General features: G+C 39.8%; 1 protein-coding gene across 2 annotated transcripts in view; it reads left to right on the top strand.

The window, feature by feature from the left end:
• KALRN (kalirin RhoGEF kinase) overlaps nt 1-17,375 on the top strand; it is a 508,172-nt gene that overhangs the window by 319,940 nt on the left and 170,857 nt on the right. For both annotated transcript variants that reach the window (XM_086751416.1, XM_086751415.1), the window contains 3 exons: nt 4,841-5,036; nt 11,024-11,190; nt 17,220-17,339. In XM_086751416.1, the coding sequence (XP_086607542.1) occupies nt 4,841-5,036; nt 11,024-11,190; nt 17,220-17,339 (483 nt within the window). The remainder of the gene's footprint in view (nt 1-4,840; nt 5,037-11,023; nt 11,191-17,219; nt 17,340-17,375) is intronic.

Genomic DNA, 17,375 nt, shown 5'->3' with positions numbered 1-17,375 from the left:
AACAATATGACTTTACGTGTCAAACACTGAACTAAGGCCAAGCAAGCAGCAGTCAAGGCTCAGCAGCACCGTTTTGTAGAAAATCTCAGCAGCATAGATACTTAGGATTTAGATATGAAATTATTGCAGATGTACAATTGCCTGCACAGCAGCTGCTGCTGCTTGGGTAGGCTCTTTGGCTTAATTCACAAGCAGGCTGCAATGTAGGCATGAGATGGCTGGACCACTAGTGTTGTTATTATTGCTATTACTTTTCACCTCTGTACCTGTTCTCTCTCTACCTCTCCTCTTTCTCCAGGATTGAAGATGAACATGTCTCTCTCCCTTTGGTTGTGTTATGTGCTGGTGTTGTAACACGATAAATCCAGGAAGCAGCAAATGCAGCAATATTGCAGCAGTGGGAATTTGGGTATATTAAGTTACCACTTTAAGAGGATCCTTGCCGAAAGAGTTTGTGGTCTAGACTGTGGTCAGTGTGTGCAGACACAGTGAAAAACAGACCTGGCTGACATAGCCTGTATATCTGTTATAGCCTTGTGATAGCAGCATGGAGCTCAGCACAAACCCAATATTTGCTCCTGTGCTGAAGTTAACTCTTGCACTGCCTCCGCTGCTCTGATAAGGAGATCTCAGGTATCTCGTTTAGTATTAAATTGGGTTCACTACCAGCGTTAGTTCCTCTCCTATTATCATGGCAGCAGGAGCATTTTTTTCTGGTGAAGAATGAATAAATTTCCTTTCTAGGCTCATTGTGAATCAATAGCTTTGTTGTGTCTTTCTCTCCAATTAGTTCTCTGGGGTCACTTGACCTTCCTTTAGTAATAGGGAGCTGTCTCTTGGCCACCAACCTCATATGACCTCCAAGGAAGGAGCATGACTTCTTCCAAGGAATCTGCTGGAGTGTGGCTGACAATGAGGCATGTGTGTGGCTTGCCTTGGAACAGTGTGGGCACCTGGGGATAAGTCTACTGCTTTCATGCCACAGCAGAACAGAGCACAGCTCAGGGCTTCTCTTGCGGCAGGGCTTCTCTTCTCTCAGGGCGTGGGAGGGATGCTGAGGTCTGTTTAGAGTCACAAACACTGGGAAGTGAATAAACATAAGAAGTGCTGTCAGTTCTTCCCACCAAAAATCTAGCAGAAAAACAGAGTAAACTCTAATGAGCCATTCTTCTTGGTCAAAAAGGAATTAAACAAGTTCATAGCCAAGTGAGCCTCATTTATGAGACAATTCCTGACACAGGCCCAGTGCAATTGGCTCTTACCACAGCTTAGGAGATAGGACACTTTTGTCTGATGCAGTCCAAGTTTCACCATAGATGTCAATGCTTGACCAATCTGTGAAAGCATCCAAAGTCCTTTTTTGGACTTGAAAAAATACATGTCTTTAGTTAACAGAGCTACCTAATTACAGCTTCTTCTTGAAGAAAAATAAATCATTTTCCCTATACACAAGTTAAACCAGTTAGAGGCTCAAATTCAGACTCTGGAACCATTTCCAAAAGGTCCAGTTTGAAGTACAGAAAATGCTGGGATTTTGCGGCATTGGCTGTACAGACAGAAAAGGAAACGTCTTAATGAGATGTGCAAAGCAGCATGGTCTCTGGGATAGGGCACCAGATTGGGATTCAGGAAACCTGGGTTGTTAGCTCAGCTCTGTTACTGCTTCTTTGCCTTCATGTGCTTTAGATTCCCTTCTAACCATCTGTTTGTCTCAGTTACTCAGAGAAATGTACCCAGCCTTCCTGTGCACACTTCGCCTGAGAAATCTGGTGATGTTCCACTTCTTGCTGTGCCTGACTCCTTCCTCTTTTCCTCTAACCCAGCACATGGCATGATTGTCACTCCTTCATCAGCCCCCACTCGGAGGCAACTTCTTTCCTTCCTTCCTTCTTTCCCCCATCTGTTGGTGGCAGTGCTCCTGGCCCTGGCAGAGCTGGCACAGGGCTAACAAGCCCCATTAGACCTGCCTGACTGTCCAGAGCCACTCAGGTGCAGTCTTAGCCCCTGTTCCCAGTCCTGGCAATGTGAGATGGAGCCCCCTGGACTGGCCTTGCATCTCAAGGAGTTTATCCACTCATGTCCTGACTGCCTGTACTGTCCTTTGCTCTTTAATTGGAACCACTGATTTGAACTGGGGAGTGTGGATGATGGAGCGTAAGCCCTTCAGTGCCTTGCAATGGCTAATGGCACAGATAAATATTTAGGCACAGCTGCTTCTGTGTGGGGAGCATGGTGAAAGCTGGCTGCCGACATGGGCATGAGCAGCACTGGTTGCCTGGGAGGCAATCCCTCTCTTGAATGATGGTGCCTTTCTTCTAGAGACCTGTCTTGGACACTCATGCTTAAGGTGCAAAAAGCAGTACAGTCAGGAACAGCAATTTCCCTGGGCATGAGTGGAAATTATCATAGATTTAATGACAAAAGCAAAGCTGTTCAGTGTCTCTTCCACAGCCAAGTGGAAAAGTTACCAAGAGAAAAGTTCTAAGAGAAACAGCACCACAGCAGTTTACCCAGGCAGTTTTGCAGAAGTGCTGGATCTCAGCATCCTTGTAGAAATGTTTGTTAATTCCTTTGTATGCCCATTGTTGACTCCACTGACAGTTCAACCCTCTGAAAGATTTGCATTTTCCTGTCCTGGGGATGATGTCCATAGGCATAAATGGGATGGAGGGATTTTGTTTTAATCAGAATCATGGCTGTCAGAGCAAACTAACGTTACAAATTCTTTGATTGTTTTAGTCTTTTCTATTACTGTTACTTACAAATGCTGTTGGACATCTTCCTGAGTGCACATGCACGGGAATGTTCACAGCAAATTGGGAATAGTTTGTGAATCCTTGCAAAATTTCAAATAATGTTTTAGCAGCATGACAATCAATGCAATTAATTCAAACAGAGAATATTTTTAATAGCTTATAAAAAATAAAATTCTTCTTATTCATTTATATCACATGCCTTTCCATTAGAAAGAGCAGAAAGGGCTTTGCATTGAACTGTAAGTGTTATTGTCATGACTGTAGGAACCTGCGCTTACTCTAAATTCATTCCATTGTTTGTGGTTTGAAATAAGGTCAAGACCACCTCAGTTCTGATTACTGTTAGCTGAGGATTTATCTCTAAATGTAACTGAATATAGTAAAGCACTTCTCCAGCATCTACTTTGACCATTTCTCCATACCTGTTAAATCTGCCAATAAGCCTCCACAGCCCAGGAACTCCAGCTACGACATGTGAATGAATCAGAGGCTGCTGGAATTAGGAATGGGGCCAAAGAATAGCAAAGAGATTGCTATTATTTAAAGGTAATTGAGTAGAATGGGCAATGGAACAAGCTGAAGGAAAATAGAAGCCCCTCAGGATGTCCATGCTCTGCTTTTCACCCTGCAGCTGAGGTCCCAGGTTCTTGGTTGAGTAAATCTGCTTTGTTGCTTCTCTCAAAAAAAAAGAGCCTAAAAACTGCTGCTGTTTTCCCTTCTAAAGTACTCCCATCCATGCTGATGTGAGAAGGGCTGAGAGATGGTTGTTTGGGTTGCCTTTCTGTGTCTGCATTGGATATAATGTATGCTTTCTGGAAAGGAAAACCAAATAGAAAATTTTGAATCTTCGCTACCTGGGAAGTACCTGCACACAGGCACTGAAGAGCATCTTTAGTGAGAAATGGAGAACTTTTCACTACACAAGTGGGAATTTAGGTACCTAGTTTTAGCTCTCCTGAATCTAGCTATGAGGAACTGACCTGTGAATTAAGGCATTGATTTAATAATTTTTAAACACTTTAAAAACTTGTATTCTGCACAGTACTAGCCTATATGCATTACTTGGTTCCCATTCCCCTTGTCCCCCTTCCCTCAGTTGTTGTCGCAAGCACATTCCCTCTTTTTTGTCTGTAGTAGGAGAATCTAGGTTGAGGTGAGACTCTGCTGTTCGGGTGGAGGCTACACCTTGCTTTAATTGAGCAGGTAAAACCAGAGAAGGAGTTTGATACTGATTGGCTGTTTGTGGGCTAAAATGTAAAATACAGAAGAGACAGTAAATAGACTGCTGAAATCATCAGACTGCATGTTATAATCAGGAACAGAAGATTTTGCATGTTCCCATGAGTTATTGGTAGGTTATACAGGTCTTTGGTTAGAGCCAGATACCATCCGTACATATCTGAAAGCACAGCATAGAACTCATTGTACAACGGCTGCCAATGCTCGGCTGGTTGACTCACAAATTAATAAAATATTTAGTCTCATGATGCATTTTCTGTGAACAGCGAGTAGATACTGTTTACAATACATTATATCAAGAATAATAATTGAAAATGTATTAGTTATCCCTGTTTCAGGGCTTAATGGAAGCAGCTTATAATTTCAATTCTATGAAGATAGAATAAATAATATTTCCATCTGTAATATGTAACATACAGTGTTGCAAAATGTTTTTAGAAGCATTCAGGCCATTTGGGGATTATGTGGTCACAGGTGTTACAAATTGTTTTCCAATTCTGTAAGCATTACTTCTTTATTTAAATTTGAATTTATTCAGAAACATTATCTCTACCATCCGTATGAGTATAGTGGGTCTTCTCTTACAGTGCCCTTTGGAATGTGTAAGGGAAAAAGGAAGTGTCAGATTTCTTGTTGGACCGATAATCTTTTCATGGATCCTCACCTAAGCAAAATGTTAAGCGTGACCATTAAGTGAGCAGGATCCAGAGTGTACTGAGGCTGTGGTTTTTGGGTTTCTGGATCAGAATCAAAATGCGAAGTACTTCTGTGATCCAAACACAGTTTGAGAATAAGCTTTTTCATTCATCTTGAGTGAATGCAGTGTCTGTCTTCTGCCCATGAAGGTTACAGCAGAGTTAGATGCCTGGAATGAAGATCTGCTGAGACAAATGAATGATTTCAATACTGAAGACCTCACTCTGGCTGAGCAGCGTTTGCAGCGTCACACCGAGCGGAAGTTGGCCATGAACAACATGACCTTTGAAGTCATCCAGCAAGGGCAAGATTTACATCAATACATCATGGAGGTCCAGGCTTCAGGTGAGCAGAACAATTAGATCTCTATTTTACATGAGAAAAACACAAAAACCAAGAAAAACTCAAACCCCCCAAAATCCACATCAAGCAAAAATACCGCCATACATACCAAATTAATCAGCTTTTAATGTAAGTACATGTGGACACTACCTGTCTCTCCACTCCCAGAACTGTTTCACAAGTTCTGGGAATTCTTTGATTAAGGGTTATATGTCAAAATTTGCTATTTCTTTGAGACTGAAACTTACTGAGGAAATAAAGCTGACTGTCAAGTGTCATTCTGAAAGTTTCACAACTGTGGGATGGAGTTTGTGATCAATTCTGAAGTGAATGGAGAGGGGAAGGCAAGACAAGTTGCACTGGTAAGTCCTTGTCCTTGCACAAGCTCAGAGTTACAGATTCTTTAGCCAACTGGTCAGACCTCAGGTCTGGATGAAGTCTAGTCGTTCTAGACTCCGAAGGTTGTTAACCTTTCGGCAGCTAGACTTTATTGAGAGGCAAACTGACCAGATGTGCTGGCTTCATTCTCCATAGACTTGAGTACCTTTTCCCTGTGCAACATTTCAGAGAGCAGACATGCCCGAGGGAGAGAGAGAGGAGCGAGGGGAGAAAGAAGCTAGTTATCCAAGAGCCCTCTGGGAAAGAATCCAAATATAAGAGCCTTGAAACCAGTTATGAAATGGACCTCTTGTTTCCAGCCAACTCTAATTGGAATTATTTTATATAAAAAGGGAATATGATAAACCATACTGGAATGTTCCTTTTCAGTGTGCACTTGAAAGTTAAAGGTAGCAACTTAGATGTAAATAAAACCTTTGGCATGTGCTCTTAAATCACAGACTTGATTCATGTTGATAGGGAGTCTGATACTTTTACTCTGTTTCTCAGCAGTGCGATCCTATTTCTAAGACATCTTATGAATCAGGATTTTTTTATCCTTGCATTTTGCATTTGGAAAAGGAATATACTTCAGATTAATCACTGTGTAAAGTCTGGATGGGAACATTTTGTGAAGTGTTTTAACCTTCTTAAGTGTCTGGAAAGAGAGCAAAGAAGAGCAGTTCCTGTTTGCAGGAAAATTTGCACTTTAAAAATAAAAATAATTTAAGAATTTTTATGGTTTAATTCTTTGGCAAACATTTTAGCTCTAGGCACCCACCTTTAAAAAAATCTGTCTGTATTCAGCCTGATTTGGCAAGCTGGACTCAGCAGAGGCTTAAGGACTGCTGTGAGAGTATGCTGTGAGCTAGACAATCCAGTGCATTGTGTGAACCATGTGCATGAGCTTCAGTGACATCTGCCCACACTACGCCTGGTCCTGTGCTTCAGCTCCCTTGCTTTCTGGGATAGAAAATTTGTCCTAATACATCAGTTAAGATTTTGGGGTTTTTTTGGTTTTTTGTTTGTTTGTTTGTTTTTTTTCATCCTGGAAGAATCTTAATATGAGTAGGAATCCATGGAAGGTAAAGAATCTGATCCAGAATGGATCACAGTCAGGAGTCTCAGTGACTGATTTTTAGGAAAAAAAAATAATTCTGTGTTTGTCAGGAAGTTAGAAACAACTTCTTTTGGATTGCAGACAAAAGATTAGCAACTAAATTAAGTGAGTTTTAAAATGTTTTTATAAGTTTATCTAAGATCACTTTCTATGAAGCCTACCCAATAAAAATCCATTGCTCCCAAAGGCAAGGAAGCAGAAGCCTCATGGGGATTTAGAGTAACTGTAGTTAATCAAAGATAATGGTCATGTCTGCCATGCATGGAGTGCTAAATGCTGGGAGAATGGCAGAATAAGGGAGAGAGATTGCTCTTGGGAGCCTACTATTTCTTATTTCAATAAAGGATGGTTATACTCCATTAAAAATTCATTTAATTTTACTCCCTCTTCCTGAATCCTATATCACAGTCATTCAGTGCACAAGTTAAGAGATGATTGTTCCTACTGCCAGGGCTGCAAACTTGCAGGGGTTCTGGGAAATCAGCTGCCACTGCTGCTTACTATTGTACAATGTCACCGCTGATAAAATCAAAACTCAGCTGCAGCCGTAGAACATAAAGCCAGAAAAAATGTGATTTTTTTCAGGGACATTCTACCTAACTAGCTACTCTTGACTGACCAAGTTTCTTCTCTTCCCTGTAATTCTCTTTGAGCTTTATTCTTTTTATCATGTCACACAGGAAACTGATTCAATTTTGATTACTCTGGCGTTTGGCTTGGAGGTCTTTAAGGTAGTAAGTCTGTCAGATAAAATTACATCCAGGTTTTTCCACACATGATGCCTTTTTCACATGGAAAGCTTGTGCAGGTAGAAAAAGAAGACACTCGCCCATGATTTTTGCATGTCCAATGCAGATTTGGAGCAGTGATTCTTATTAGGCTGTGGAATGTCTGTAAGTCCCTGTGAACATTGTCATGTTGGTACAATAAATACAGTGGTCCTGTGATGCAGCGTATCAGACTTTGTGCAGATATTCAGGGCATCTGTACACGTGAGGCATCTATGCAAGTCCGTTATTTCCAAAGCTCCATACAGCTCAGAGTGATTCCTTCCACTACCCCAGCACCTGTGGGTGAGCCTGGTTTGGATGGGCCTGTTTTCACCATCAGAATAATTATTCTTCAGATAAATTTTTGTTTTTATTAAGGGGTATGTAAGAACTGGAAGTTAGATTGTGTTTTCTGAAATTTTGCATTACTTTCAAATGGCCTTCGTGTCTCACTAAGATCCATCTCCTTTAGGAAACATTTGCATTTAGAGGATATTATAACAGTATTCTCAAGGAGATTGAACTTTTTATTTCAGTGAACCTATCTTCTATTTTTTTCCAGTTTGATTGTAGCTCTATTACTGATAGCAAAGCTAAATATGTTGGGTAAATATTCTAAAAAGTGGACATTAGAATCACAGAATCATGGAATGGTTTGGGTTGGAAAGGACCTTTAGAGACCATCTAGTCCAACCCCCCTGCAAGGAGCAGGGACATCTCCAACCAGATCCAGTTGCTCAGAGCCCCGTCCAGCCTGGCCTGGAATGTTTCCAGGGATGGGGCATCCACCACCGCTCTGGGCAACCTGTGCCGGTGTCCCACCACCCTCAGTGTGAAAAATGTTTTCCTTATGTCCAGTCTGAATCTGCTTCCTTCTATTTTAAAACCATTACCCCTTGTCCTATCACAACAGGCCCAATATTTATTTTTTGGGTGTCTAACTTGATATGTTGAAAGGGCCTAGTGTTTCCAAAAGTGGCAGCTCAGACATTTCTGAGAAATCCTTCTCCTATGTGAAGCTGAGGATTCAGAAGTGATTTAACACCTTGACCCGGGCTGCAGTGATGATGCGTTCATGTTCATAAGCACCTTAGTCATTCTGCTTCTAGGTACTAAATGTATAGTTACACTCTAATAGCTGATTAATTGATTGCATAAATTTATTTGGTTATTGAAGTCCATTTGCATTTTCAGTATCATTGTCATAATAAGCACCACAGTTAGGAGTTGCTCGTGGTTTACAGAGCTACCTTTTTATGTCCTAGAAGCAATTTGTCTAAGTCAAGTCTGAAATACACTGAAAAGCTGAATGTGGGGAAATTTATACATCCCTACCTGTTATATGGAAAATTCAAAGCCCTTTTTTTTTCTGGTTGTCAAGCTAACATCATTCACATCTTTTCCGAGCATTGCATTGCTTAAAAGTGAAATGCCAGTCTATTTCATTTTGTTTGTGATGTCATTCATAGTTAGTTATAACTATAGTTTATATTGCAAGGAAGAGAATACTAAACTTTCCTGTCACAGGCTTTTAATAGTTCAGCCTAAGAACAGGTTCAAAGCAGTTTCAAAACAGCTTTGTAGAGGTCAAAAAGCAGTACCTCTTCCTTACACTGAATAGTATCTCACATTGCAAATAGCTCAGGTGTAACTAATGTGTTTTGGAGGATGCCAGTTAGTGTAGCTCTTTTCTGTGATTTTTTTCTTAAACATTTTCAATTCATTATCCTCCACTTGGTATCTGCTGCACTGATTGAGGTATTAGAAGAAAATGGCAACCAAATTCGGTTTATCAGGAAATCAGCTGTGCTTTTCTGTCAAAATGCAATGTAAAGATAATATGCTTGAATTTTTTTTCTGAAAACAAAGCTTTCTCTTTTGCAAACCAATCTTTGAGAAGAATAAGTGCTCTCACCGCATGTGCTGGCACTGTAAAATAAATCTACATGACATATGACAAGCAAGAAAGGGCAGATCATTCATCATAGGGAGCACAGGCTGCCCTTGGATAGCATCCCAGGCAGTTCACTGGTTGCTGCTGATGAGTTAGCACAATCAAAACCATACCAGCTGAGCGTGCATGAGGGAAAACTGTGTGTTTAATTTCTAATAGGTGTGGTGAAGTCAAGCATACAAAATGCCATCATGTCTTGAGGATACAGAACCATATGCAGGATAATTGTAGCAACAGTGCCTGGTGTCTGGCAATTGAAAGGAGCTTCACTCCCAAGAATAGAAACGTATATTAAATTTCCAGTTCTAAATGGGAAGCCAGGGGCCATTTCACTTTATTTAGTAATGAAGAAACTGTTTTGTTTTGGCTGGGAAATAGAATAAGCCAATCGCTTGCATTCTCATGTGCTTTTCCTGATAAAACCAGAATCCAGGAAAAAGGGGATAGGGTCAATCATAGGGTCATATTTATTTTGTATTCTGTCCTCTGTAGATATCGCTGTGAGAGAGAATAAAAGTCACAAGTCTCTGAGGAGGATAAAGGGGGAAGAAAAGTCATCTTTCTAAATGGGTTTTAAAAATAATGTCCAAGTCTTTTGTACAGCAGCTTCCAATTAACACATTTAATTTTTAATGTCCTGTTATTCCATGAAATCAAATGGCTTTGGAGAAATGTGTAGTGTTTCCACAGCATTACTGCAATATCATTATTTTTATATTAGATTTCCGATCCTCCTTTCATTGAGGCCAATGGCAAAGTTCCAGTGAACCTCAATATGGGAAGAGTTGGATCTTTATTAGTTTATAATCACAGGGATTACAGTAACATGGGATGACGTCGTATTTCCTCCAGGCCAAACTTTCACAATTACCCTGGTAATGTACCCAGCAATGCTATCGCACCAGTTTAGTAAAGAAGGAAAACGTGAAACTCTGCGTTGTATTTTGTGTAACCACTACACACAAGGCTTGTAGAGTCATAAGAAAATTCAGAAGGTAGGAAGGGACCCAAGAGGTTTCTATTTCAACCTCCTGATCGAGTTAGGGTAAGCTATCAAGGCAGACCAGATCGATCAGGGGTTTATCAGTTTCAAGCAGGATTCAAGGCATGGGGAATGTGGTACTAAGCCACTTTTTCTCTCTGATATGTGAGGATTGGATAAAAGTCAGTCTGTGGAATAATTCTGAATGAACTGTAGATTGTTTTAAACTAAATTGTTGTTAATGATACTCTAAAGTGCACAAGTGGGGAAAAAAGTTTGCACTGTGGAGTTCCACGTGCTTGTAGCACTACTATGGATCTGGCAACTAGAGTTTACTTCCTTTATTTCACTTTTCTATTTCTGTCTTCATCTTTTTTCTCTTCTAGGTTTTTTTTCAACACGCATTCCTAAAGTATAAATCAATTTATAAATCAATTAATTACTCTAAGAAATTGAGGGGTTTTTTCTGATTGTTTTTCTTCTTTTTTTTTTTTTTTAATTTGATGGTCATTCAAGTTTTTGAGCAAGGTTAAATCATGTCCTGCTAGCCAGGTGCTGATGGGTGAGATGAGCAATGATCACCAGATAAACACTACTTTGTATAAAAATATAGTGATGCAGAATAGGAAACTGGGAAAGTCAAATATTACATGAGAGTTTAGTGAGAAAGAATTATTCAGAGTTGCAACTCAATGCATTATGTGGTAAAAAAAAATTAAAGCTTACATTTGTGCAGCAACTCAAATTTAAAATAAGCGCAATGATCTCTCTCTCTGCATGTTGCAGGCATTGAGCTGATCTGTGAAAAAGACATTGATCTTGCAACACAGGTTCAAGAACTGCTGGAATTCCTTCATGAGAAACAGCACGAGCTGGAGCTTAATGCTGACCAAACTCACAAGAGGTTGGAGCAGTGCCTACAGCTCCGGCACTTACAGGCTGAAGTCAAGCAGGTGAGAGTTTTTAACCACAATTAAGGGTCTTAAATGGGTTTTCAGCCATTACATATATGCAAACTGCTGAACCAACTTCTGCCAAGTCACCTACCTTTAGGTGGACAATCTTAATCTCCCTTTCCTTAACAGTACTTGATTTGCTGACAGATTGCAGCACAAGCAGTTACAGATAACGAAAGGCTCTGTTCCCTCTAGTATGCGTATGTTTGCTTCATGAGTAGTTATGGGGAGTCTGCACAGAGCTGACCCCGTAACTTCTCAACTGGAGAAGCTGCCTCAAACTCCACATGTTCTGGGAATATAATGATTTGATTTGGGATCCAGACTTAAGCCGTTGCGGAGAATTGGCCCAAAGCAAAGGATAACTGAGCTGTGAGATTCAAGTATGACATTACAGTAGTTTCACCTTTTCATTTATTGCTATAGTTCTGTTGACCTGTTTAACTTATTCTGAGTGAGACGAAAAATTCTGTCTGTGGTCTCTAGATCTTAGGACTTGTTTAGCAATCTTAGTATTGTTACATTGCCTTTCTTCCAGATTTCGTCCTAGTGTAGGCATTTGTGTTCTGCCTCCCTAGGTTTCCCCTGATATTTAGCTTGGATGTCTCACATTTCTTTGTTTTCCTTTGCTACACAGGATAATGCTATACTTCCTGCTTCCTAACCCATAGGTTGCTTCACACTTCAGTGTATGTCTGGATTTCAAAGGAATGCTCTTGGTTTCATTAGGAAAATCAGTAACATTTTTCCAGACACCTAGAATATTCAGGTTTCCATTTTGCCAGAACAAATGGTGGGTTTTTCTTTCCAAATACTACAAGGTGTTCATGATAAGATTTGCTTATTTGTTTACTAAAAAAAATAAATAAATAGAATATACTGAGTGCTCACTACACATGATCATAGTTATTCTTTCTTCCAAAGTGAGTATTTGATTCACATTTTATCTGAATTTTTTTATCATGGCTGACAAAAAAATCCTTTGTTCTCAGACACCTTTCAAGCTAGAAGCTGGCAGCACCAACACCAGTGCATACATTTCTTTCAAGGTCCACTTTGATGTGACTATTTTGCGACCCTAAATGAAAGTAGCACAGTACTCACCTAAATTTTTATTTTGAAAGTGTAGTCATTTTGCATTTGTGATCATTGAAGACCAACTCCTCATGAAGCCCCAAAGCTCTATAGAGTGCTTTGGCTTTCTTCTGAAAAAAAATAAGAGACTCTATGATATTCGTAATCACCACCTTAATATGATTATGACTTGTATCCTTTTTTTCCATAGATTCCCAAAGTTTCTTACACACAGCTTAGCTAAGATTAGTTTTGTGTGGTGGTTTTATGATGAAGTAGAGCCATTTTAACGTATGATAGAAAATACAAGTAATATATGTAGCAGGAATGCTAAAAATGCAGGTTCTCATGAACTGACCAAGTGTCACTGGCCCACTTGCCCAGGATGACGTGCCAGTCCGTGAGCCCGGTGGCTGCTCCTGGAGCTGTACAGTGGCAGTGCAGCACTCTCTGCAGGTACCTGGTGTTACTTGCCTCGTTATCGACTATCTGCTGGGCCTCAACTCTTTTACAAAACAAAATCTAACCAAAGGAAATGGGTTTAGGACTGAACTGTCTAATACTTACTGTGAGAGGAGAACAGCTGCCTTGAATTACTCTTTCCTTAACAGAGCTTGGGACCATCAGAGCTTTCATTACTGTGTGACCTTTCAGCAAACCAATAGTGAAGAATCATTTTAGTTGTTCAGCTGAATACTAAGGACTCCTTTGCTTATTAACCTATAAATTGCCACAGCCACATTTTCCCTTAGAAAAGAGGCAAGTTAAAATATATGTGCGCCCTATCTATTTGGTTTCCTCTAAATGAGTCATATTCCCAACCATTTAGTGTAATTGGGAAATATATTGATTTTGGCTTGTAGTTCATATCCAGTCTGGTCCAGATTTCCTTCACTTTCATTTTAGTGCATCGGAGACGACGGATGATCTCATTACCAAATTGCTCTTACTCTTGTGAATTATTTGAGATGCGGTTGCTGCAAGACACCTACTATAGCTGTGGTTAAGTTCTGCTGACATTGTAAAATTGGTCAAGGCTGCTACATGTACATGTGTTTGCATTTTGATATAATGGCCCATGGAAATACAAAGTCTTTTAACTGTCTCTATCTATTTAAGTCTCATTTACCAGGGATTTCTGCTTTATGTCATATCCACCAAGGGTTTGAATGCCAAGACAATGAATCAAATTTGGGGCCATTAAAGCAGAACAATTCCAAATGAGATGTTCTGTGAACTGCTTTAGAGTGGAAATAATATAGATCAGTGATTCACAAACTCTTTGTTATTAAGAAAGATCCTACCCGAGACTGATTTCCGCTCATTTGGATCCCACTCATTTCTGACAACAGAAACTACAGAGCTTGAATTGCTTACATAAAAGTAATAGCAGAATAGAGTTGTGGAGACCAGTTGAAAAAACAAACTCTCTAATACTGTGCTTGCAGCTGTTTGGTTTCCCTATCCCTTTACTTTATCTTTGTATGGTTTATTTCTTTTTTTGGTAAGTGTTCAACTTGACCTAATTTACTCCGACATATCCTCACAATGTCCCACTACACTTATTTTCCAGGTTGTATTCAAGTGAATTTATTCATTTTCACATGCCTGTTATCCGTCTACTTCTGTTTGGCATTAGATCTGCCTCCTGATGAATATGTCCAAAGGATGATGGGAAGTAGTCATTTGAGAGACACTGAATATATTTGGGTTTTTTTCACAACCTAATGTCACAGAGCTTCTGGAAACCTGCTGCAGTTTTGAACATGGCTAAAATTACCAGAAGGTGTCTTTGCTTGGTGGTTGTATCTGTCACAGTAAGAGCCTCTCAAAGAAGCTGCAAAGGGTCCAGGGATGTAAAAGATCACTTCCATTATTTTGCCTTTTAAACATAAAAATCTTTTCCAATGTAACTTGATGGTTTTCATTAGCAAGGCCTTAGCAAGTATCTTTTAGGACACCGAGGAAGGCATTCTGACTAAACAAAAGCAGCAGACAGAAGCACTACATGACAGAGAGCTCTTGTTTCTCAAGGAAGGTTCCACGAGAGGTGCCTCACTTTTTATTTTTCCTAGAGCATCTGATTCTGTGCTCATTGAACATGGCAGAGTTTCAGGGTACGGATTTTAGAAGAATTTGGTACTGTTATTTAATTTCAGAGGAGCCATATACAGAAGTAGCCTGTTTTAAGCAAATTGGAGACAAAGGTGCGAGTTGTTTCAGACCTGTGATTTTTGCCATGTTAGACAACCAGTGCCTTGCAGTGAAATTGTTCTGCAGTGGCAAGTGGCTTTTATCTAAGACACTGTCAATGTGCTTCTGCTTCTCCATTATTAAAAAAAATATATATATATTAGGCTTTTTAAGAGAGTCTTTGGAGATTTATTTAACTCCAGAATTATTTAATCACTGCTTCTACAGAGATGATAAAATCTGTAATTTGTAGGAAATGTGTGTTTAAAGCCATATTTTGCTGCTGGTCTGTCTGCACATTGACAGATGATGGTGAATCTATTAATACAGGAAATGATCGGAGAAATGTCTTGGTGCTGTAGTAGCAGCTTCTATACATATTTTAATGAGAAGATATTAAGCACTATATAAGTAGGAGTCAAACTGTGAGCAGGTCTTGTAAACCAGATACCTCCCTTCCAACCGTTTCACAGTCTACTTCCAAACCAGTGACACAGTGAAAGGTTCTGCATGTGGCCGGTTTTTGCGCTCAGACTTAAGAAGCTTTGGGTATACAATTGAATTTTTTTTTCTTACTGTATGTAAACGACACACACAAAAGAAGAAGAGCAAAAAAAACTAAGAAAAAATATTACCATAGAGAAAGCTGATGCAATCCCAGATGAGGCCTGACATTTAAGTGCTAGACTTCTGCAAGTAGAATGGGGTCATTATTTAAGTTTTTTTCAGGCAAAATTTGCTAGTGCTTGGATGCTCATGGGGCCTGGAAGGGGGAGTGCAGGAGCTCCGCAGTGAACACCTGAACCCACACTCTGGGGGATGGAAGGGGGAACACAACTCAGGGCTGGCAGCAGCCTTGGTCAAGAAGAGTGCTGTAAGCATTGCTGGCAGGATGTGGTCCATCGGAGCCTGACCTGAACTGCTTGACCCTGAATACTTTTGGGTCAACATGACAGTTGTACCAAGGGATGCCCATATATCGTTAACAGGAGAGGAAACTTGGCTGTTTTCAGTTGAATCGTCCCTCTTCCTCCTTGCTCAACCTTGTTGCCTATTAGCTTTCCACCAATTGAGTTGCTAAGATTGAGATTTCCAGTGATTTTTTTTACTATTTAGAGACTCAGATATTTGTATGAAATCTACATCAAAACCTCTGTGGCAGGTTTTAAAAATTTCACCTCAAATGGAAGCTATTCCCAAGAGGACCCTGTCATGCCCTGATTGTATTGTTTAAAAAAAAAATTATACTGCTGCATTTTTAATAGACATACTCAGTATTTTCTACACTCTAAATGGCCCAAACCAGGATATATCTTGGTATATAAAATGTGAAAGCATGTCTTACTTTATGATGTCCTCACTTCAAGTCCTTCCCAGATGCAGTGATACTTTGGTTAACTTCAGCTTTTGGTACCAAGTAGTCAGTAATAATATAGCTTTCTTGTCTGATGGACTATAGAAGATGCCAGCCAAAAAGATTGCCGTATGATAACCTGATTTCTTTTCCTTTAAATCTTAGTTGTATTTCCCACAGGAACAATAACACCTGCCGATGAAAGAGAAAAAGCTGACAAATGAAATCCTCCACGCTGTTGTACTGAGCAGAATGTAATTTTTCTGCAAATTAGGGTCATCTATACGTGTAGATGGCTCCCTTTTCTTTCTCCTAGGGAAAACTAATTTTCCTACCCTACAGGGAACTGAATGGCTATAACTAGGGTGATACATGATGTAAGGATAAAAACCAAAACAACAGAAAATCCCTATTTCTTTCAGACAATTTAATGGATCACTTGCACAAAAGGGAAATTACTACCTAGAATATTGCAGCAAAGTCAGTTTTGGAGCTTTGTAAATCATGAGCTAAATTTAGGGCAGTGATTGGGTAGTCAGGATTTCATGTGCATCTGTGTATCGAATTCAGCAACTTTATGGGTTTATTGGAATAATTTGACACCCATACAGGTAGAAAAATGGGCTTTGAGACCCCACAGCAGAGAACTTGCATGTGTGTTCTGGGTGCTAATTTTCCAAATACGTGTCTTAAAATAGCAGAAAATGTTCCTGCTTAAATGAATATATACAAACTTGATAGACTAATTATGTATATTTAGGATTTCATTCTGCAGTCATTACAGCATAGGTTGCATGTCCACAAATATCCCTGAAGTAAAGCCTCTTGACTAAGTATAAAATGGATGACCTGGGATTTCTTCCTAGCTCTGCATGCAGGTGGAAACTCTGACTGCATCTTAACTCCATGTCAGGTGAAACCAACTGTCTTTTCCCTCCTCACCTCTAAGCTCTGACTTTTTTGTGAAAGATACACAGGCAAGTAGAGCAGAAAGGAATCACAAGGTCCATGATTGCAGTTGGAAAATTTAAAAAGAGAGAGATCATTGTTTAATTTCAAATCTCTGTCATTATGCTCTGGGGTTTTACCTTGGGATATTTGCATAGGGGAACATTCATTTTTGTGATCAAAATTTGGAAATTAAAGCTCTTTGCTATCCAAATATCCATGTAAATACTTTGGGAGTTTCATTATTCAAGCAATAACTTCTTCAATTAGATCTTTTTACTCTAAAAATTTATGTCATTAAGTCCTTATCCTGGGATTTCTTTCTGGTCATCGATTCAGCATGAGACCACACTGGGCAAAGTGTTTTTGTTAGCCAGGCTGAAGCATTTATTGATCAATGACTACATAAACCTTTGTACTGAAACAACCTTTCCATAAGCACATCCTTTCTTTACAGGTGCTTGGCTGGATCAGGAATGGTGAATCAATGCTGAATGCAAGCCTTGTCAATGCAAGCTCCCTCTCTGAAGCCGAGCAGCTCCAGCGGGAGCATGAGCAGTTTCAGCTGGCCATAGAGGTAATACAGATAAGTTAACTTTGTTTCTCCTTCCCA

The sequence above is a fragment of the Chlamydotis macqueenii genome, chromosome 6, assembly GCF_036417535.1.
Source record: "Chlamydotis macqueenii isolate bChlMac1 chromosome 6, bChlMac1.mat, whole genome shotgun sequence".
NCBI lineage: Eukaryota > Metazoa > Chordata > Aves > Otidiformes > Otididae > Chlamydotis > Chlamydotis macqueenii.
The sequence above is the reverse complement of the archived record's forward strand: the minus strand, read 5'-3'. Positions and strand labels throughout refer to the sequence as shown.